A 23,565-nucleotide genomic window follows, 5' to 3' on the forward strand; every position below is an offset into this window, starting at 1 on the left:
GGTTGTTGTAGTTGGGGTAGTTGTCGTTGTAGTTGGGGTAGTGGTTGTTGTAGTTGGGGTAGTGGTAGTCGTTGTTGTAGTGAGAGTGTTACACAAACTAGTCCCACAACAGGCTGGTCCACTGGTAATGGTACCAACACTTTGCATGAAAGGCAGTGACCCCAGGCTGGCAGCAGCTGCACACAGATTTGTAGATGCACAGCCAAAAGCTGGAGAAGTGACGCCCGTATTTGTCACTAAAGATGAAACACAATCGTAGGTTTGTTAGTTGGATAATTTCAGAGAGAATTCTTCACTTTAAGAGGAACTTGAATTCATGAGGAAATTTATTTTAATGACAGCAATTTAACATTAGTCGTTGCCATAGTTACAGTCGTGCAGTATTTTAGCATCGCACCTTATTACTGACATGTACACGTGTACTTCAGGACCTCGTGACTTCACTAATTTCACTGTTATATGTTCTCACGTGTGCAGCAGAGAATACGTGTGATCCAATCCAACCACACCCTTCAACTATACTGGTTGTTTTCAGAGGTGATACAGGCCTGAAGCTTTCAACCAGCAGAGGGCAGCAGAACACTGTGTTTCAGTCTGATGTTAAGTTACTTGTCTCAGTGAAAGAAGCAAGTCCACAATTTAAACATACGTTCACGTAAGTCAAAATGTTGAACTAAATCAAACTCAATTAATCAATCAATCAATCATCAATACAATTTTATTTGTATAGCCCATATTCACAAATCACAATTCGTCTCATAGGGCTTTTACATGGTGTGACATCCTCTGTCCTTAACCCTCAGCAAGAGTCAGGACAAACTACTAAAAACCCTTTTAACAGGTAAAAATACGTAGAAACCTCAGAGAGACACATGTGAGGGATCCGTCTCCCAGGACGGACAGAAGTGCATTAGATGTCAGGTGTAGGAAAACATCATCAAGATAAAGGTTTTAGAAACATTGATGAGGGTAAACATTTTGAAGGATAACTTCAATACTACATGTCAAGCAGTCCTGCTGCATCATAGTCTATGGGCAGCAGCCAGTAAGATCATGATCCGCCATCCAGATCGGATCCACTATAGTATAATTAATGAGTTTGTTCAATGTTCATTGTTGATTTGTATTTATTTCATGTTTTCAAAGCTGTTCCCATTTCTTAGTTCAATGATTATCAAAACAAATAATTGTTCTTTTAAGTCACTTTTGAATCAAAGAAACTCTCAAAATGAGCAAAAACTTATTTTGTTGACAAAGCAAGAGACTTTTATACGGAAGCGTGATGAATTCACTTGAAATTATAGTTCCTGTATAGACATGGACTTGCTGTTATGAATCTGTAATTTCACAAAGGAAAAGTTTTATGTTTTAGACCCTTCAAAGAGGCACAAGCTCTTACTGTGTTGTTTAGTGAAGTTTCTAATAAACCTGAAAACATCAGTTGAAAGTCTCGACTATCTTTAGGGGGATATGCTTCAGATAGATAAAGGATATTTTTCATCTTTGTCATTAATTCAAATATTTTGTTTGTTACTCTTTTGTAATTCACTGTTATTTATACAGAAGGAGAGTCTGTCTGACAGTTTTAAGCGTTATACTATATATGTTATGGATCATAAATACAGAGTAACACAGATGATACAGATTTAATTAAAGTGCTTTAAATGTTTAGTACATGAGTAAAAATATCTTAACTCTTCACTCATTAGTATGAATATGTTAAAAATACCTAAAGGTAGTAGAATAGGTTTGAAGTAAACTTTATATAAATGCAGTATATAAGAAGAAGACTTACCACTGGCTTGAAAGCAGAGATCCTCTGTTCCCTTACATTGTACTGAAGAGCTGCAATCAGAGGTGACGGGGTTACAAACGTGACACTGTAGACTGTTAACTGCTGGAACCTCAGGTACTGAAACAGACAAAAAATGATACTGTTTATTAGAGGAAGAGAGAAGATGGAAGTGTTATGGATTAAAAACAGAACATGTCAGGAGAAGGATGCAGATTAATAAGACTCATCTACATCTACTTACAAGGCAGAGTATTGGAGTTGCAGCTGTCTGTGTTGCAGCATGTAGCATTTGCAAGTGCACTGGAAAGACCCAAGTTCACTGAAAATGTAGAAGAGCCAATGGCTGGACACAGGGAGGGGGGGGCACAGGCCTTGTAGATTTGCTGTCCAGGAGTCCCAGATGAAACGGCTGCAGAGTCAAAGTGCAGTTTGTTAATGGTGATGGAAAGCACACGTCACTTTGCAGTACATGTATTTCACTGGAAAGTAACTTGTAGAGAAGTTTACCTTGAATGGAAGCTGTGATACACATCGTGCCTGTGGGACATGTAACTGCTGCTGTGGTTGAACAGGCAGCATCTGTACAAGTTTCACACACAAGTGCTTCACCTGCAATGTGGAGAAAAATAGTCAGTGATATGTTGATCTGATCTAAATTGTGGTTCATAAAGGCTCAAAAATCTTCTCACTGTTCAAAAGGAGTTTCAGACATATGGGTTGTAATTTAAATATAAATAGACACTACATACATGACTCTAAATTATTTCATCTGCTTCCTACCTGTTTAGTCTGTTTCTTGTACTGCTGTACTGTAACTTATGAATTTCTCCTCTGAGGATCAATAGAGCCTCCTTATATTGTCAAGGATATTAATAATACAATATGATAAATAATAATATATTATTAAAAATAGTAATTAGTTACCTGTGCTGGAGAGCGCCCAGATGAGAGTCAGAGAAAGAAGCAGCTTCATCATGATGAACAGGTAAGTTCAGTAGATTCCTTATACGACCTCTCATCTGCACGGAGGCACTTTATATACTCTACAGGTGATGAACGCCTGTATGACTGATACACGTCTGAATATCTCAGGGATTGGGCGTGTTTACATTTTTACAGCGTGATCATTCAAACTGTCAGTCTCTCTTTTGTCAAAGAGGAAAACACGTCAACACACGACAACACACGACAACACACGACAACACACCTAAACACACCCATTTATACTTCGTCACTGTTAACCTCTTCAGCATAGTGCACCAAAAACAAAAAGCCTAAAACATAGACCTACATTTCCCTCAGGATCATTTAAGTATCCAAATGTGTATATCATTAATATATTAATGTATTTGATATGGCTTAATTATAGAGTTTAACAGACTTTCTCTGAGTAGCAGAATCTGTCATTAAAAGTTTTGATTTCATGTTTCTCAGAACTCTAAATAAAAGAAAAGCTGTTTTTACAATGATCACATGTCACATACGCTTCTTGTCATTTATCATCTGGAATGTTGTGAAACTGGTAACCTGTTTGTTAATACATCTTGATGCAGCAGCTTAAAAATAATTAAATAAAATGTGTTAATAATAATTATAGGATATTACACTAATCAAGTAGTAGTAGAATTCAGTATTAGTGGGTTGAATTCAAGTTAAATATAATTGAAACATTACACATGTTTTGTATCATTATGTATCATCATATAGTTTAACCAATATTGCCATGAATAAAACTACACCTTGAATCTTGCCGAGTTGAGGCTAATTTTAAACATGCTGACTTTATTTACTACTGTGTTGCATTAATAAGCACAACATAGGGTTTGTACCTGCAAAGTAACTTGTAGCAAAGTTAAATTCAATTGGGTAAGGAAATACTGAATTAAAAGAGAATTATTTGGAAATCACACTGTGCAATAACCATTAGTTAATTCTAGATTCAAAATCGTTATTGTCATCATTGTACAATGAAATTATAAGAGTCTTTTCTTTCCAAGATATATCTATATATAGGGGTCAAAATGTTGATAAATATAGTTTGAAAACAACGATAGTAGCAGCATCAGCAACTAACTACAAACAGAAGATAAGAAATAAACATATTTACAGTGAAAAACAAGATTTGTGGGGGGGTTCAGTCCCTGAAGGAGAGTTGTGAGTGCGTTAATCACAGCCCTTGATGTGTGTGTGGGTTTCCTTCATAGTCCTTCTGTGTGTCCTGCTATGTTCACCAGATGGATCAAAGGCAGAGGACAAATTTCCCCCATTTGCATGTAGTGTGTCTGACCAATAAATGTATCTTGCAAACACTGTCTCATCCGTCAACACCACGTCATGACGGTAAGCGTGATGCATCATTTCCTGTTTTCTTGCCGCTGGTGGTGATCGCTCTCTGAACTAGCTCCTCTGGTAAACACAGCTGGTTCTCTGTAGCACTACGGCTAAAATCACCGGTCTGTAGTTACATCTCAACCCCTACTCTCTGGTGCTTAGTGATCCTGTGTTCTGTTTGAGCTCGCCCTCGTAGCTCTAGAGCAGCGATGTCTTCTCTCTCTCCCTGTTGCTCCACTGCTCTCTCTTACTTGGCCCCAAACACCTTAGAGATACATTATCTAATGATATAGCTGCGCTAGACGACATTGCCCTTGCTTCCAATGAAACAGTCAGGAACTTGGGAGTGATCTTTGATCCTGATTTGTCCTTTAATTCACACCTGAAACAAATTTCTAGGACCGCCTATTTCCACTTGCATAATATCTCAAAAATCAGACATGTCCTTTCGCAAAAAGATGCAGAAAAACTAGTCCACGCCTTTGTTACATCAAGACTGGACTATTGTAGTTCAGTACTATCAAGCTCCACCACCAAACGTTTAGTTTAAAAAGGCATAGAGGTATTGATGGCTGATCTACTGAGTGGGCCATGGTTTTCATCGTACTACCATACAAACCTAGCCTGACGTTGTCTGACTCACAATTCTAGTCAGTTTAGTCCATTGGGCTGTGATTATGGGGCGTGTTTCAACTGACCAGGAAGTAAAATTCTTCTTCGCTCAATTGGATAGACCTACAACCAATCAGAGCAACGTAGTATGTGACGTATGCTAAGCAACGCATTGTGAGTTATTTACTAACGCCGGGTTCACACCGGACGCTTCAGCGCAGCGCCAAGCCTTAAATAACAGCTGGCTCCCATCCACTCCCATGTTAAAACTTTGTGCCGGTCACACCGGAGGCTGAAGCACCGCGAGGCAGCCTTGACGCAGCGTGGTGCTTCAGCCTCCGGTGTGACCGGCACAAAGCCGTTCAGCGATCTACTGGATCAACGGGTGATATTATTAGCGCTGCCCGGCGGTTCAGCGTCGCTTCAGTGTCTGGTGTGAACAGCCCAGCGCCGGGGCGATAGGGATTAGCGCGGTGCTTTGGCGTCGCCTCCACGTTCTGTGTTCCTCTTTCAAAATGAATGCGCTGTCGATGTCTTCTAAAACAGACTCAATGGCAGCATCTACACATCTCAGCTCGCCAGCGGCAGGCATGTTGGTGGAAAACGAATTCAACCCAAGGGCACTTTGATGACGTGGTTGATTACGTTACCGTTGATCATCTGTCAATCATCGTATAAAGCCCGCCCTGACAATCTGATTGGCCCGGTCGGGCCAGAATTTTTCCTCAACGGAGCGACTCCAGACCGAACTGCCCGACCTAAAATGTTGTGGGCGGGGCTAAGTTCGTCTGGCATCCAGGCTAATACAAACCAGTAGCCAGTCAGATTTACCTTGAGCCTCAGTGTACCAGCAAGTTCAGCCTGTATCATTGATTACAAGGCAAAAGCCCTGATGATGCTAAGACGCAGAGGGAATTTATGACACATGACACACGGAGCTTCTCTTTCCAGCTTCTCCTTCCTCTTCTTCATCCCTATCACATCGAGGTAAGTCATATCTCATCAGTACATGTTACTGACTTGATCCCCTCCCCGAGTCCCTTTGCTTTTTCGCCCGCAGATCCGGGCCCGCTGTGGCCGCACCATGGATTACGATTGTTGATCGCGCATCAGAGGTCGCAATGTTGGATCCAGTTTGGTGGATTCTATATCGTGCAGGCCGATCGTAATGGTAATGGCGGATCCTCTGTCGCGTTGGCATCAGATAATGGTGGTGGACCAGGACCGAGGTCGGCGGCTGATGACAGATCCCAATAAGCGGCAGCGGACAATGACTGTTGACTAAAGTGGATCCGATCTGGATGGTGGATCATGATCTTGCTGGTTGCTGACCATAGACATGATTGCAGCAGGACTGATTGACATGTAGTATTGAAGTTATCCTTCAAGATGTTTACCCTCATCAATGCTGCTAACAACTTTAATCTTGATGATTTTTTCCTTCACTTGACATCTGTTGACTTCTGTCCGTCCTGGGAGACGGGTCCTCACATGTGTCTCTGAGGTTTCTACGTATTTTTACCCTGTTAAAAGGGTTTTTAGTAGTTTTTCCTTTCTCTTGCTGAGGGTTAATGACAGAGGATGTCTCACCATGTTAAAGCCATATGAGACGAATTGTGATTTGTGAATATGGGTTATACAAATAAAATTTGATTGAATGATTGATATGTATCTTGTGTGTGATATGTGCACTCTGAAAGTGGGTTTGACAGACTATGATGTGTTGGGCCACGGAGGAGTGTGATGAAGGTCATGGCTCTGGGATAGATTCTGCTCCTCAGTCTGTTGGTGGAGGTTCTTTGTTATGGTCTGCACCATAACCCCTCCCTCCTCTGTGTGTGTGTTTGTCGGGGGGGGGGGGGGGATTTAATGTACAACTGATCATCAACAACTGATCAATCATCAAGTGATCAGTCGTCATCATTAATGACAAACCACATGGAAACAGATTGGGGTAGAAGTAGCAGCAGCGCAGCAAACGAGATGCTGGCAACAGTTCATCAACGTATTTCACACGCTGCTGTGTCATTGTCCCAGGATTCATACCAAGCTGTGGACCTGCCTGGTCTATCTGACAGGCGAACAAATAACATCACGTCAGTAAAGTTATTTATTAAAGTCAATAAAGAAAGGGTTGGTACTCAGAAAGCTGTATTGTTGATGCTATGGTACACTGCCACACCTACTACTGAACTGACGCACAGCCTCTCTCTATTTTTACCTCTCTCTCTAGCGCTCTCTCTCTCTCTCTCTCTGACACATAGCTTCAATATGTGACTATTATTTCGGTGTCTCATCACCACATAGTAATCGGGGAAAACAATGGTATGTCTCAAACGTCATATATTTTTCGTCAACGCAGCACTTTCCTTAGGTTTGATACCATGAATTTAGTTATACAAATGACAACAGAAGAAATTATATAATGAATTTCAAGCTTTGCTCCAGCCTAAAATCAAATTGGTCCTCCACAGTAAATATTTAACCAGGCAGTTTGCCCCAACTGCTGCACGTCGTACAACGTTACCTTTGACCTCCCAAGAAGTTGTTGAGGATGGTCCTCACACTCAGCTGTGACATCACCCAGAAATAAAACAACTTGGAAAAGTGGACTTTATATTTTTACAAAGATTAAAACCCCATGGCTTAAAAAGGTTTTAACCCAAAGAGTAATAATGGACCATGGCTGTTTCCTCAGGTTTCCTGTCCACAGATAATTCTAACACTGTAGTCTCCATCAAAGGTTCATGTGAAGATAAGTCCGAAGTTTAAAACTATATTTTGGTGCTCTGTTATGTTTAATGTCTCTTTTAGAATCAGTGTTACTTTGGTTAAACTGTTTTCCAGGATATTAGACCTGGAGACATTGTGACATGAAATGGTCAAACAGACATTTCAAATTGCAAAGGTCTTGTTCTACAGAGACTGAAAATGACTCCAGGTCAAGATGGCTGCTGTGAATTACTTCAGGCTCAGATTATTTATTTTTTATTTTTGCTGTTTACATCAAATTTGTTTAGAAAAATAAACGTGTTGTTCTCTATAGTGTGTTGTGCTGTATTGTTGATTTCTTTAGCAACATTACCACACCTCCTGTTGTTGAATTGATGGAACAGCCTCTCTATTTATATCTCTGGCCTTTAGAAATCAAAAGTATGTTTTTCTTCAGCTAGGTAATAAAGCTTCTCCCACAGATGCTTCAGATGTTTGTTTGGGTGGGAACTGTTTCTGTGTGAGGACGCCAACAACGCCTAAACAATGGGGAAAAATCAATTTCACTTTTGGAGACTGAAGTGGAAGTCTTCCTCATCTGAATGCCTAAGTGTCCTTGGGCAAGATACTGAACCCATAATTGCCCCTCATAGAAAAAGTGCTGCTCATATATGCACCATAATTTTACCCTTTGTCCCTATATTCATTACATCACATTTCATTTAGCTGACGATTTTATCCAAAGCGACTCACAATAAGTGCATTCAACCATGAGGGTACAAACCCAGAACATCAAGAATCAAGAAAGTACAATTTCTTCAAAAAATACGTTATAAAATTGTATTCAAGGTAGAGTCGGAAGAGGTGTGTTTTTATTTGCGGCGGAAGATGTGTAAACTCTCAGATGTCCGGATGTCGATGGGGAGCTCATTCCACCGTTTAGGAGCCAGGAAAGAAAACAGTCCTGAATTTGATGAGTGTTTATCAGTGAGGGAGCAACGAGCCGATTGGCCGAAGCAGAGCGGAGTGAATGGGCTGTTACTTTTGACCATGTCCTGGATGTAGACTGAACCCGATCCCTTCACAGCATGGTACCAAGTACTAATGTTTTGAACCGGATGCAAACAGCCACTGGTAACCAGTGAAGGGAGCGGAGGAGCGGAGCAGTGAGAGTGAATTTAGGTCAAAAACCATTCGAGCCGCTGCATTCTGGATGAGCTGCCGTGACAGTCTCAGTTGAGTGGCGTTGAAACCAGACTGGTGAGGGTCAAGAAGGTTATTGTGGTTAAGATAGGGGAAGAGTTGATTAACGATATTCAGTCATTTGGAAATAGTATTACAGCAGGATAAACAATAACCTGCAAAACCTCAGCTGCTGCCGACTTAACATTTAAAGATGATCATTCAATGGTTTTACCTCAAAGTTTTTATCCTAAGTGTAAAATATACATATGAAATGTATTGTGGGGTTTTCTCATGAGCTCACTATATTGTGCTCTATACAGAGGACCGTTTATAGTAAAGTAGGGTTATTGAATGAGTGGGTGATAGAACAGAACTACAAATTAAACCAGGAAACACCAAACTCAAACAAATAACCATGACACCGTGACTTTGACCGACCATATCTCCCTTGATTGAGGTCAAACAGAAATGTCTCTCATGTTATTTTAAAGCTCCTTATTTAGCTAAACTGTTTGCTATACCCAGTATTATTCCCAGTTAAAGGTGAATTGTGCTCTGAATTTAGTGAGATTCTTTCTTCCTGGTGGCGTCTCAAGTCAAATATCAAATCATAGGCTCCACCAAAAGACATAACAGGCAAGATCATTAAAGAATAAACCAGAATATATTTTAACATAGTAGTGCTGTCAGTTAAACGCGTTATTAACGGCGTTAACGCAAACCCATTTTAACGCCGATCTTCAGTTTCTGTGTTCGCCTCCAGTCTGACCTGCTCTCGCTTTTTGTTTTAATATTTCGCCAACTAAAATATATATTTTTAAGCTATTAGGCTGCAGCTATATGTTTGTATTTATTTAAAAATAGGGTAATTCTTATTTCATACATTTTCCACAAATATGGGGAGGACTCAAATAGCCCTACAAAGTTCTGTGTTTAATTTATTTCAAAGTAGGCCGACACTTGCCTGTGTATTTTGTTTGTTTGTTATTTTGTTGCTTGTCTGTTTGAGTAGCTGCTGAAATCAAAGAAGTAGTAGGCTTACCTCTTATTGGTTACCTAACTGTTACGGTTCATTGTTTCTGAAATAAGAGGCCTGAATGCTATGTTCACAGCAAACTTGAAAAAAAGAAAATATGAAGCCATGGTTTAGCTACACTATAGGCCTTGTTTACCTGAAATGAGCACTTTATAATTTTATTTTGTATCGCCCTGTTTGACAATGTTGTTTTTCAATAAAATAAAACATTTGCATAAAGCAAGCCAATTCACTTTTCCATGTTCATAAGAGCATTAAAACGAAAAACAAAATTATGGAAAAAAAATAAATGAAGGAACATTTAGAATAGATACAAATTTGCGATTAATTGCGTTTAATTGTTTGACAGCACTATAATATAGGTATTAGTCCATTCACAATGTGTTTCAGATTCTTTTTTATTCTTCCTCTAAGAAAATGTTGACATATCATGTGGATGTGCAAATACCTTTAGTATTAATTTTATTTGTATAGCCCATATTCACAAATCACAATTCGTCTCATAGGGCTTTAACATGGTGAGACATCCTCTGTCCTTAACCCTCAGCAAGAGTAAGGAAAAACTACTAAAAAACCTTTTAACAGGTAAAAATACGTAGAAACCTCAGAGACACATGTGAGGGATCCGTCACCCAGGACGGACAGAAGTCAACAGATGTCAAGTGAAGGAAAAAATCATCAAGATTAAAGTTGTTAGCAGCATTGATGAGGGTAGAAATCATAATCATCATACTAATACTTTTAGCCATCTTTATTTGTACAGCACTTTTCTTAAAGTTACAAAGGGCTTCACATGAAGGTGAAACATTGATATGATGACTCTCTCTCTCTTCCCCCCCTTTTGTCTTTGTCAACTCCTGCCCCACTGAGTCTTTTTAAGTTACTGCATCAGCTGCATGTGTTTCAATCTCCTGCCGAACATACATTTTAGTGATCTGTGAAAGGCTCTTAAAGGAGCCTGTGTCAAATATTCACATTATTCCACATTGAGTAACTGTCAGTTACACATGCATTTCAAGCCAAAACAACAAATGTTAATTACTGTGTATTACAGATACATGCTTTATCTTTTAAAAGGAGAATTTTAGTATTTAGCTGAACACTCACTGGGATGCACCAAATAATGTCATCATCAATTTAGCAACTGGGTCACACACAGGAAACAAATTCAGACAATTTAACTTGATTTTGTTAGGAGGTATTTAAAAAGCAGATGAAAACTGGTGATAAAGTTCACACCTCTCAAAATCTGCTCTTCCTGTTTTAGCCTCTCTGCATCTTTATGACTGACCCAGAATAAAAAACAACATATAAATAAACAAAATGCTATATTTTTAGTTAATGAAAAGACTCGGAAAGTTTCAACACTAGTGGAAGTTGTGGGTCCAGCAGTGGAGGAGGACGAGGGATTTAGAGAATTTATAGTTTTATCATCTCTAATGTTGTCAATACATAATATCATAAGGTTTCTATGTTTTAAATTAAAGTTTAAGTTTATCTTACTCAACAACAGAAAAAGGATTGTTACACGTCCTGCTGCTGTGTCATAAACTTAAAAATTAACATTCTCAATAACATGTATGCCAATAGTGTAGGGGAGAGCGGGGTAATGTTGGACATTTTTTACATTTGCTCCCCTCCAGGCAAGGTAAACTTATATATCAGTAAAATTTACACATTTCCCATTAATTCAGGATGTTTTCTAGCAATGGAAATTATCAGAATGTCTTCAGGACAAAGGGCAGTGAAATTATGATTGTTTTTAAAAAAGTGGTCTTGTGTCCCACTTTACCCCGGCTACGGGGTAAAGTGGTCCACTTACTTTTTCCACTATAAAACTACAATAACAACTCATTTTGTAATAGTTAAAATCCTGACAGCTAGATTGACAACCACACAGTCCAAAACTAATATCGGACTAGTAACAGAATCATGGGGATTGGTCAATTAAGCACATTTATGATATTATGATTCATGGTGGCGCATTTGTCCCACTTTACCCCACAGCCACCGTTTTAGAAAAAACATCTCTTAGCAATTCAAGCTAATCTTCAGCTAGCATCAATCACATGGTTTTATATGTCGGAAGTTCACCAACATTTATGATATAAGTTTTTCTACCCATTTGAATTTGTTTTGACACAACAGTTGATTAAGTTCAAAGCAAGAACATTTATGTGAAAAAACATACTTTCCACAGCACCAGCACAAACTTCTCCTTCATGGCAAGGGGGGAATGGGAGGGGCTTTTAAACATAATGGTCAAATGACCACAAATGTGTTCCGTTGCCTAGATACAGGGGGTGTCTCACATTACCCGATGTCCCACATTACCCCGCTCTCCCTTATTTATGTCCAAATGTAGAATAGAAATGGTTTCTCTACTAAAGCAGCTGGGCAAACTTAACCTTTGTTATTTGATGAAGCTGGTCCCAAAATGATTTTATCAGAAAGGAGATTGACAGCAGAAATAACGTTGTTTTTTCGTTGTTTTAATGAATGATTACAAAATATAAAGCAGCAATATTTTCTTCTTTTGTGTAGTAACACACATTTATCATCATTTCCATCTTTTGTGGCTTCAATCTAATGTGAAAACCAGATTTGTGTCACGTACAAAAGAATAACCAAAACAAGTATTTTTCTACATTTTCAACATGAGTAAAGTCTGAAGAAAAGCAATAAATTAATAAATAAATTATTGAGAGAATTAAAAGAAACAATGGTATTTGAGTTGATTAGAATCTCGCACCATTGAGATCAATATATGAGTTTATAATAATATTAAATAATGGAAATGAAGAAACATGAAATAAATCTTTTAAATAATTTAAATAGTTAATCGGACAACAATCTTTCTGAGTGAATCCCCAGTAGTTTATCCGTGAAACTATTTCTGTTTAACATAAATTAAAAGTAATAAATATATATATATAAATAAATTGAACAAAAGTTAATTTAAAGTTTTGTGATCGTGTGTCTATCATTGGTGCTGACTAAGCTCACTTTAACTTCACCCAGTCCCTATCACCTTTTGACTAAATATGTATTTTATAATCTGTGTGACTACCAATCAAAGATGGCAGCAAGTACACCAAAGACCAGAGAAGGTTCTCTCAGAGTCCTTCAAGTGGATTCAAAGGTTCATCCATTTTTGTTCTGAAATCTAAAATAGGATGAAGATGAGGAGTCCAATCAGCAGATGCAGCATTCCCATTCTGACACAACAGGCATCACTGGCAGTGGTCGTTGTAGCTGCCTGTGTCGAGGTTGTTGTAGATGTGGTGGCAGTAGTAGTTGTGGTTGTGGCAGCAACCGCTGGGGCAGTGGTTGCTGTAGTTGGTGCAGTGGTTGCTGTAGTTGGGGGAATGGTTGCTGTAGTTGGGGCAGTAGTTGTTGTTGGGGCAGTGCTTGTAGTTGCGGCAGTGGTTGTTGTAGTTGGGGCAGTAGTTGTTGTCATTGGGGTAGTGGTTGTTGTAGTTGGGGTTGTGGTTGTTTTAGTGGTTGTTGGGTTAGTGGTTGTTGTCGTTGGGATCGTGGTTGATGGGGTAGTTTTTGTTGTAGTTGGGGTAGTTGCTGCTGTAATTGGGGAAGTAGTTGTAGTTGCGACCGTGGTTGTTGTTGTTTGGGAAGTGGTTGTTGTTGTTGGGGTAGTGGTTGCTGTAGTTGGGGAAGTAGTTGTTGTTGCGACGAGGGTTGTTGTCGTTGTTGGGGCAGTAGTTGTTGCTGCGACAGTGGTTGTTGTTTTTGGGGCAGTGGTTGCTGTAATAGGGGCAGTGGCTGCTGTAGTTAGGGAAGTAGTTGTTGTTGCGACGGGGGTTGTTGTCGTTGTTGGGGCAGTAGTTGTTGCTGCGACAGTGGTTGTTGTTGTTGGGGTAGTGGTTGCTGTAATAGGGGCAGTGGTTGCTGTAGTTAGGGAATTAGTTGTTGTGGCGATGGGGGTTGTTGTTGGGGAAGTGGTTGTTGTAGTTGGGGCAGTAGTTGTTGCGACAGTGGTTGTTGTTGTTGGGGAAGTGGTTGTTATGGTTGGGGCAGTGGTTGTTGTTGCGACAGTGGTTGTTGTTGTTGGGGAAGTGGTTGTTGTTGTTGTTCGGGCAGTAGTTGTTGTTATTGGGGTAGTGGTTGCTGTAGTAGGGGCAGTGGTAGCTGTAGTTGGGGAAGTAGTTGTTGTTGCGACAGTGGTTGTTGTTGTTGGAGAAGTGGTTGTGGTTGTTGGAGCAGTAGTTGTTGTTATTGGGGCAGTGGCCGTTGTTATTGGGGTAGTGGTTGCTGTAGTAGGGCCAGTGGTAGCTGTAGTTGGTGAAGTAGTTGTTGTTGCGACGGGGGTTGTTGTTGTTGGGGAAGTACTTGTTGTTGTTGGGGCAGTAGTTGTTGTTGCGACAGTGATGGTTGTTGTTGGGGTAGTGGTTGTTGTTGTTGGGGTAGTTACTGCTGTAATTGGGGAAGTAGTTGTAGTTGCGACCGTGGTTGTTGTTGTTTGGGAAGTGGTTGTTGTTGTTGGGGTAGTGGTTGCTGTAGTTGGGGAAGTAGTTGTTGTTGCGATGGGGGTTGTTGTCGTTGTTGGGGCAGTAGTTGTTGCTGCGACAGTGGTTGTTGTTGTTGGGGCAGTGGTTGCTGTAATAGGGGCAGTGGTTGCTGTAGTTAGGGAAGTAGTTGTTGTTGCGACGGGGGTTGTTGTAGTTGGGGCAGTAGTTGTTGTTGTGAAAGTGGTTGTTGTTGGGGAAGTGGTTGTTGTGGCGACAGTAGTTGTTGTTGTTGGGTCAGTGGTTGTTGTTGTTGGGGCAGTAGTTGTAATTGGGGCAGTGGTTGTTGTAGTAGGGGCAGTGATTGCTGTAGTTTGGGAAGTAGTTGTTGTTGCGACGGGGGCTGTTGTTGTTGGGGTAGTGGTTGCTATAGTAGGGGCAGTGGTTGCTGTTGCGTCAGTGGTTGTTGTTGTTTGGGCAATGGTGGCTGTAGTAGGAGCAGTGGTTGTTGTTGCGACAGTGGTTGTTGTTGTTGGGGAAGTGGTTGTTGTTGTTGGGGTAGTGGTTGTTGTTATTGGGGTAGTGGTTGCTGTAGTAGGGGCAGTGGTTGTTGTTGTTGGGGCAGTGGTTGTTGTTGCGACAGTGGTTGTTGTTGTTGGGGAAGTGGTTGTTATGGTTGGGGCAGTGGTTGTTGTTGCGACAGTGGTTGTTGTTGTTGGGGAAGTGGTTGTTGTTGCGACGGGGGCTGTTGTTGTTGGGGTAGTGGTTGCTATAGTAGGGGCAGTGGTTGCTGTTGCGTCAGTGGTTGTTGTTGTTGGGGAAGTGGTTGTTGTTGTTGTTCGGGCAGTAGTTGTTGTTATTGGGGTAGTGGTTGCTGTAGTAGGGGCAGTGGTAGCTGTAGTTGGGGAAGTAGTTGTTGTTGCGACAGTGGTTGTTGTTGTTGGAGAAGTGGTTGTGGTTGTTGGAGCAGTAGTTGTTCTTATTGGGGCAGTGGCCGTTGTTATTGGGGTAGTGGTTGCTGTAGTAGGGCCAGTGGTAGCTGTAGTTGGTGAAGTAGTTGTTGTTGCGACGGGGGTTGTTGTTGTTGGGGAAGTACTTGTTGTTGTTGGGGCAGTAGTTGTTGTTGCGACAGTGATGGTTGTTGTTGGGGTAGTGGTTGTTGTTGTTGGGGTAGTTACTGCTGTAATTGGGGAAGTAGTTGTAGTTGCGACCGTGGTTGTTGTTGTTTGGGAAGTGGTTGTTGTTGTTGGGGTAGTGGTTGCTGTAGTTGGGGAAGTAGTTGTTGTTGCGATGGGGGTTGTTGTCGTTGTTGGGGCAGTAGTTGTTGCTGCGACAGTGGTTGTTGTTGTTGGGGCAGTGGTTGCTGTAATAGGGGCAGTGGTTGCTGTAGTTAGGGAAGTAGTTGTTGTTGCGACGGGGGTTGTTGTAGTTGGGGCAGTAGTTGTTGTTGTGAAAGTGGTTGTTGTTGGGGAAGTGGTTGTTGTGGCGACAGTAGTTGTTGTTGTTGGGGCAGTGGTTGTTGTTGTTGGGGCAGTAGTTGTAATTGGGGCAGTGGTTGTTGTAGTAGGGGCAGTGATTGCTGTAGTTTGGGAAGTAGTTGTTGTTGCGACGGGGGCTGTTGTTGTTGGGGTAGTGGTTGCTATAGTAGGGGCAGTGGTTGCTGTTGCGTCAGTGGTTGTTGTTGTTTGGGCAATGGTGGCTGTAGTAGGAGCAGTGGTTGTTGTTGCGACAGTGGTTGTTGTTGTTGGGGAAGTGGTTGTTGTTGTTGGGGTAGTGGTTGTTGTTATTGGGGTAGTGGTTGCTGTAGTAGGGGCAGTGGTTGTTGTTGTTGGGGCAGTGGTTGTTGTTGCGACAGTGGTTGTTGTTGTTGGACCAGTAGTTGTTGTTATTGGGGCAGTGGTTGTTGTTATTGGGGTAGTGGTTGCTGTAGTAGGGGCAGTGATTAATGTAGTTGGTGAAGTAGTTGTTGTTGCGACGGGGGTTGTTGTTGTTGGGGAAGTGGTTGTGGTTGTTGGAGCAGTAGTTGTTGTTATTGGGGCAGTGGTTGTTGTTATTGGGGCAGTGGTTGTTGTTGCGACAGTGGTTGTTGTTGTTGGGGCAGTGGTTGTTGTTGCGACAGTGGTTGTTGTTGTTGGAGCAGTAGTTGTTGTTATTGGGGCAGTGGTTGTTGTTATTGGGGTAGTGGTTGCTGTAGTAGGGGCAGTGATTGCTGTAGTTGGTGAAGTAGTTGTTGTTGCGACGGGGGTTGTTGTTGTTGGGGAAGTGGTTGTTGTTGGGACAGTGGTTGTTGTTGTTGGGGCAGTGGTTGTTGTTGCGACAGTGGTTGTTGTTGTTGGGGCAGTGGTTGTTGTTGCGACAGTGGTTGTTGTTGTTGGAGCAGTAGTTGTTGTTATTGGGGCAGTGGTTGTTGTTATTGGGGTAGTGGTTGCTGTAGTAGGGGCAGTGATTGCTGTAGTTGGTGAAGTAGTTGTTGTTGCGACGGGGGTTGTTGTTGTTGGGGAAGTGGTTGTTGTTGGGACAGTGGTTGTTGTTGTTGGGGCAGTGGTTGTTGTTGCGACAGTGGTTGTTGTTGTTGGGGCAGTGGTTGTTGTTGCGACAGTGGTTGTTGTTGTTGGGGAAGTGGTTGTTGTTGTTGGGGTAGTGGTTGTTGTTATTGGGGTAGTGGTTGCTGTAGTAGGGGTAGTGGTTGCTGTAGTTGGGGAAGTAGTTGTTGTTGCGACAGTGGTTGTTGTTGTTGGAGAAGTGGTTGTGGTTGTTGGAGCTGTAGTTGTTGTTATTGGGGCAGTGGTTGTTGTTATTGGGGCAGTGGTTGTTGTTGCGACAGTGGTTGTTGTTGTTGGGGCAGTGGTTGTTGTTGCGACAGTGGTTGTTGTTGTTGGAGCAGTAGTTGTTGTTGCGACAGTGGTTGTTGTTGTTGGGGCAGTGGTTGTTGTTGCGACAGTGGTTGTTGTTGTTGGAGCAGTAGTTGGTGTTATTGGGGTAGTGGTTGCTGTAGTAGGGGCAGTGATTGCTGTAGTTGGTGAAGTAGTTGTTGTTGCGACGGGGGTTGTTGTTGTTGGGGAAGTACTTGTTGTTGTTGGGGAAGTGGTTGTTGTTGTTGTTGCGGCAGTAGTTGTTGTTGCAACAGGGGTTATTGTTGTTGTTGGGGAAGTGGTTGTTGTTGTTGCGGCAGTAGTTGTTGTTGCGACAGTGGTTGTTGTTGTTGGGGTAGTGGTTGTGGTTGTTGGGGCAGATGTTGTTGTTATTGGGGTAGTGGTTGTTGTTGATGTAGTTGTGGATGTTGTTGGGGTTTTGGTTGTTGTAGTTGGGGTAGTGGTTGTTGTAGTTGGGGTAGTTGTTGTTGTCGTTGGGATAGTAGTTGTTGTAGTTGGGGCAGTGGTTGTTGTAGTTGGGGTAGTGGTTATTGTAGTTGGGGTAGTGGTAGTTGCAGTTGGGGTAGTGGTTGTTGTTGATGGGATCGTGGTGGTTGGGGTTGTGGTTGTTGTAGTTGGGGTAGTGGTTGTTGTAGTTGGGGTAGTGGTTGTTGTAGTTGGGATAGTAGTTGTTGTGGTTGGGGTAGTGGTTGTTGTAGTTGGGGTAGTTGTTGTTGTCGTTGGGGTCGTGGTTGTTGTTGATGGGGTCGTGGTGGTTGGGGTTGTGGTTGTTGTAGTTGGGGTAGTGGTTGTTGTAGTTGGGGTAGTGGTTGTTGTAGTTGGGATAGTGGTTGTTGTGGTTGGGGTAGTGGTTGTTGTAGTTGGGGTAGTTGTTGTTGTCGTTGGGGTAGTGGTTGTTGTAGTTGGGGTCGTGGTTGTTGTGGATGGGGTCGTGGTGGTTGGGGTTGTGGTTGTTGTAGTTGGGGTAGTGGTTGTTGTAGTTGGGGTAGTGGTTGTTGTAGTTGGGGTAATGGTTGTTGTAGTTGGGGTAGTGGTTGTTGTAGTTGGGGTAGTTGTTATTGTTGTTGGTGTAGTGGTTGTTGTCGTTGGGGTAGTGGTAGTGGTTGTTGTAGTTGAGGTAGTGGTTGTTGTAGTTGGGGTAGTGGTTGTTGTTGTTGGGGTAGTGGTTGTTGTATTTGGCGTAGTGGTTGTTGTAGTTGGGGTAGTGGTTGTTGTCGTTGTGGCAGTGGTTGTTGTCGTTGGGGTAGTGGTTGTTGTAGTTGGGGTAGTGGTTGTTGTCGTTGGGGTAGTGGTTGTTGTAGTTGGGGTAGTGGTTGTTGTCGTTGGGGTAGTGGTTGTTGTAAATGGGGTAGTGGTTGTTGTCGTTGGGGTAGTGGTTGTTGTAAATGGGGTAGTTGTTGTTGTCGTTGGGATAGTGGTTGTTGTAGTTGGGGTAGTGGTTGTTGTTGTTGGGGTAGTGGTTGTTGTCGTTGGGGTAGTGGTTGTTGTAGTTGGGGTAGTGGTTGTTGTCGTTGGGGTAGTGGTTGTTGTAAATGGGGTAGTGGTAGTTGTAGTTGGGGTAGTGGTTGTTGTTGTTGGGGTAGTGGTTGTTGTAGTTGAGGTAGTGGTTGTTGTCGTTGGTGTAGTGGTTGTTGTAGTTGGGGTAGTGGTTGTTGTCGTTGGGGTAGTGGTTGTTGTAGTTGGGGTAGTTGTCGTTGTAGTTGGGGTAGTGGTTGTTGTCATTGGGGTAGTGGTTGTTGTAGTTGGGGTAGTAGTTGTTGTCGTTGGGGTAGTGGTTGTTGTAGTTGGGGTAGTTGTTGTTGTCGTTGGGATAGTGGTTGTTGTAGTTGGGGTAGTGGTTGTTGTAGTTGAGGTAGTTGTTGTTGTCGTTGGGATAGTGGTTGTTGTAGTTGGGGTAGTGGTTGTTGTAGTTGGGGTAGTGGTTGTTGTCGTTGTGGCAGTGGTTGTTGTCGTTGGGGTAGTGGTTGTTGTTGTTGGGGTAGTGGTTGTCGTAGTTGGGGTAGTGGTTGTTGTCGTTGGGGTAGTGGTTGTTGTAGTTGGGGTAATGGTTGTTGTCGTTGGGGTAGTGGTTGTTGTAAATGGGGTAGTGGTAGTTGTAGTTGGGGTAGTGGTTGTTGTTGTTGGGGTAGTGGTTGTTGTAGTTGAGGTAGTGGTTGTTGTCGTTGGTGTAGTGGTTGTTGTAGTTGGGGTAGTGGTTGTTGTCGTTGGGGTAGTGGTTGTTGTAGTTGGGGTAGTTGTCGTTGTAGTTGGGGTAGTGGTTGTTGTCATTGGGGTAGTGGTTGTTGTAGTTGGGGTAGTTGTTGTTGTCGTTGGGGTAGTGGTTGTTGTAGTTGGGGTAGTTGTTGTTGTCGTTGGGATAGTGGTTGTTGTAGTTGGGGTAGTGGTTGTTGTAGTTGGGGTAGTGGTTGTTGTCGTTGGGGTAGTGGTTGTTGTAGTTGGGGTAGTTGTCGTTGTAGTTGGGGTAGTGGTTGTTGTCATTGGGGTAGTGGTTGTTGTAGTTGGGGTAGTGGTTGTTGTCGTTGGGGTAGTGGTTGTTGTAGTTGGGGTAGTTGTCGTTGTAGTTGGGGTAGTGGTTGTTGTAGTTGGTGTAGTTGTTGTTGTCGTTGGGATAGTGGTTGTTGTAGTTGGGGCAGTGGTTGTTGTAGTTGGGGCAGTGGTTGTTGTAGTTGGGGTAGTGGTTGTTGTAGTTGGGGCAGTGGTTGTTGTAGTTGGGGTAGTGGTTGTTGTAGTTGGGGAAGTGGTTGTTGTAGTTGAGGTAGTGGTTGTTGTCGTTGGTGTAGTGGTTGTTGTAGTTGGGGTAGTTGTAGTTGGGGTAGTGGTTGTTGTAGTTGGGGTAGTGGTAGTCGTTGTTGTAGTGAGAGTGTTACACAAACTAGTCCCACAACAGGCTGGTCCACTGGTAATGGTACCAACATCTTGCATGAAAGGCAGTGACCCCAGGCTGGCAGCAGCTGCACACAGATTTGTAGATGCACAGCCAAAAGCTGGAGAAGTGCCGCCCGTATTTGTCACTAAAGATGAAACACAATCGTAGGTTTGTTAGTTGGATAATTTCAGAGAGAATTCTTCACTTTAACAGGAACTTGATTTCATGAGGAAATGTATTTTAATGACAGTAATTTAACATTAGTCGTTGCCATAGTTACAGTCGTGCAGTATTTTAGCATCGCACCTTATTACTGACATGTACACGTGTACTTCAGGACCTCGTGACTTCACTAATTTCACTGTTATATGTTCTCATGTGTGCAACAGAGAATATGTGTGATCCAATCCAACCACACCCTTCAACTATACTGATTGTTTTCAGAGGTGATACAGGCCTGAAGCTTTCAACCAGTAGAGGGCAGCAGAACACTATGTTTCAGTCTGATGTTAAGTTACTCGTCTCAGTGAAAGAAGCAAGTCCACAATTTAAACATACGTTCACGTCAGTCAAAATGTTGAACTAAATCAAACTCAATTAATCAATCAATCAATCATCAATACAATTTTATTTGTATAGCCCATATTCACAAATCAAAATTCGTCTCATAGGGCTTTTACATGGTGTGACATCCTCTGTCCTTAACCCTCAGCAAGAGTCAGGACAAACTACTAAAAACCCTTTTAACAGGTAAAAATACGTAGAAACCTCAGAGAGACACATGTGAGGGATCCGTCTCCCAGGACGGACAGAAGTGCATTAGATGTCAGGTGTAGGAAAACATCATCAAGATAAAGGTTTTAGAAACATTGATGAGGGTAAACATTTTTAAGGATATCTTTAATACTACATGTCAAGCAGTCCTGCTGCATCATAGCTTATGGGCAGCAGCCAGTAAGATCATGATCCGCCATACAGATCGGATCCACTATAGTATAATTAATGAGTTTGTTCAATGTTCATTGTTGAGCTGTATTTATTTCATGTTTTCAAAGCTGTTCCCATTTCTTAGTTCAATGATTATCAAAACAAACAATTGTTCTTTTAATTCACTTTTGAATCAAAGAAACTCAAAATGAGTAAAAAAAAAATTGTGGACAGAGCAAGAGACTTTTGTACGGAAGCGTGATGAATTCACATGAAATTATAGTTCCTGTATAGACATGGACTTGCTGTTATGAATCTGTAACTTCACAAAGGAAAAGTTTTATGTTTTAGACCCTTCAAAGAGGCACAAGCTCTTACTGTGTTGTTTAGTGAAGTTTCTAATAAACCTGAAAACATCAGTTGAATGTCTCGACTATCTTTAGGGGGATATGCTTCAGATAGATAAAGGATATTTTTCATCTTTGTCATTAATTCAAATATTTTGTTTGTTACTCTTTTGTAGTTCACTGTTATTTATACAGAAGGAGAGTCGGACAGTTTTAAGCGACGTTATAATATATATGTTATGGATCATAAATACAGAGTAACACAGATGATACAGATTTAATTAAAGTGCTTTAAATGTTTAGTACATGAGTAAATATATCTTAAGTCTTCACTCTTTAGTATGAATATGTTAAAAATACTTAAAGGTAGTAGAATAGGTTTGAAGTAAACTTTGTTTAGATGCAGTATATGAAGAAGACTTACCACTGGCTTGAAAGCAGCGATCCTCTGTTCCCTTACATTGTAGTGGAAGGCTGCAATCAGAGGTGACGGGGTTACAAACGTGACACTGTAGACTGTTATCTGCTGGAACCACAGGGACTGAAACAGACAAAAAATGATACTGTTTATTAGAGGAAGAGAGAAGATGGAAGTGTTATGGATTAAAAACAACATGTCAGGAGAAGGATGCAGATTAATAAGACTCATCTACATCTACTTACAAGGCAGAGTGTTGGAGTTGCAGCTGTCTGTGTCGCAGCATGTTGCACTTGCAAGTGCACTGGAAACACCCAAGTTCACTGAAAATGTAGAAGAGCCAGTGGCTGGACACAGGGAGGGGGGGGCACAGGCCTTGTAGATTTGCTGTCCAGGAGTCCCAGATGAAACGGCTGCAGAGTCAAAGTGCAGTTTGTTAATGGTGATGGAAAGCACACGTCACTTTGCAGTACATGTATTTCACTGGAAAGTAACTTGTAGAGAAGTTTACCTTGAATGGAAGCTGTGATACACATAGTTTCTGTGAGACATGTAACTGGTACTTTGGTTGAACAGGTAACATTCGTACAAGTTTCACACACAAGTGCTTCACCTGCAATGTGGAGAAAAATAGTCAGTGATATGTTGATCTGATCTAAATTGTTGTTCATAAAGGCTCAAAAATCTTCTCACTGTTCAAAAGGAGTTTCAGACATATGGGTTGTAATTTAAATATAAATAGACACTACATACATGACTCTAAATTATTTCATCTGCTTCCTACCTGTTTAGTCTGTTTCTTGTACTGCTGTACTGTAACTTATGAATTTCTCCTCTCAGGATCAATAGAGCCTCCTTATATTGTCAAGGATATTAATAATACAATATGATAAATAATAATATATTATTAAAAATAGTAATTAGTTACCTGTGCTGGAGAGCGCCCAGATGAGAGTCAGAGAAAGAAGCAGCTTCATCATGATGAACAGGTAAGTTCAGTAGATTCCTTATACGACCTCTCATCTGCACAGAGGCACTTTATATACTCTACAGGTGATGAACGCCTGTATGGCTGATACACGTCTGAATATCTCAGGGATTGGGCGTGTTTACATTTTTACAGCGTGATCATTCAAACTGTCAGTCTCTCTTTTGTCAAAGAGGAAAACACGTCAACACACGACAACACACGACAACACACGACAACACACCTAAACACACCCATTTATACTTCGTCACTGTTAACCTCTTCAGCATAGTGCACCAAAAACAAAAAGCATAAAACATAGACCTACATTTCCCTCAGGATCATTTAAGTATCCAAATGTGTATATCATTAATATATTAATGTATTTGATACGGCTTAATTATAGAGTTTAACAGACTTTCTCTGAGTAGCAGAATCTGTCATTAAAAGTTTTGATTTCATGTTTCTCAGAACTCTAAATAAAAGAAAAGCTGTTTTTACAATGATCACATGTCACATACGCTTCTTGTCATTTATCATCTGGAATGTTGTGAAACTGGTAACCTGTTTGTTAATACATCTTGATGCAGCAGCTTAAAAATAATTAAATAAAATGTGTTAATAATAATTATAGGATATTACACTAATCAAGTTATTTCAAGTAGTAGTAGAATTCAGTATTAGTGGGTTGAATTCAAGTTAAATATAATTAAAACATTACACATGTTTTGTATCATTATGTATCATCATATAGTTTAACCAATATTGCCATGAATAAAACTACACCTTGAATCTTGCCGAGTTGAGGCTAATTTTAAACATGCTGACTTTATTTACTACTGTGTTGCATTAATAAGCACAACATAGGGTTTGTACCTGCAAAGTAACTTGTAGCAAAGTTAAATTCAATTGGGTAAGGAAATACTGAATTAAAAGAGAATTATTTGGAAATCACACTGTGCAATAACCATTAGTTAATTCTAGATTCAAAATCGTTATTGTCATCATTGTACAATGAAATTATAAGAGTCTT

The 23,565-nt window shown here is 41.3% G+C and overlaps 1 protein-coding gene across 1 annotated transcript; it reads right to left on the reverse strand.

Moving 5' to 3' along the window:
- Window positions 1-12,677: 12,677 nt before the first annotated feature.
- Window positions 12,678-22,545, reverse strand: LOC128448209 (phospholipase A2 inhibitor and Ly6/PLAUR domain-containing protein). Its single transcript, XM_053430778.1, has 6 exons — window positions 22,494-22,545; window positions 22,077-22,178; window positions 21,811-21,978; window positions 21,572-21,688; window positions 19,854-20,018; window positions 12,678-12,926 (listed from the first exon to the last, which is right to left on the reverse strand). The coding sequence occupies exons 1-6, from the start codon at window positions 22,543-22,545 to the stop codon at window positions 12,838-12,840; spliced, it is 693 nt and encodes a 230-aa protein (XP_053286753.1). The 3' UTR covers window positions 12,678-12,837.
- Window positions 22,546-23,565: the final 1,020 nt, after the last annotated feature.

The sequence above is a fragment of the Pleuronectes platessa genome, chromosome 9 (genome assembly GCF_947347685.1).
Source record: "Pleuronectes platessa chromosome 9, fPlePla1.1, whole genome shotgun sequence".
Classification (NCBI taxonomy): domain Eukaryota; kingdom Metazoa; phylum Chordata; class Actinopteri; order Pleuronectiformes; family Pleuronectidae; genus Pleuronectes; species Pleuronectes platessa.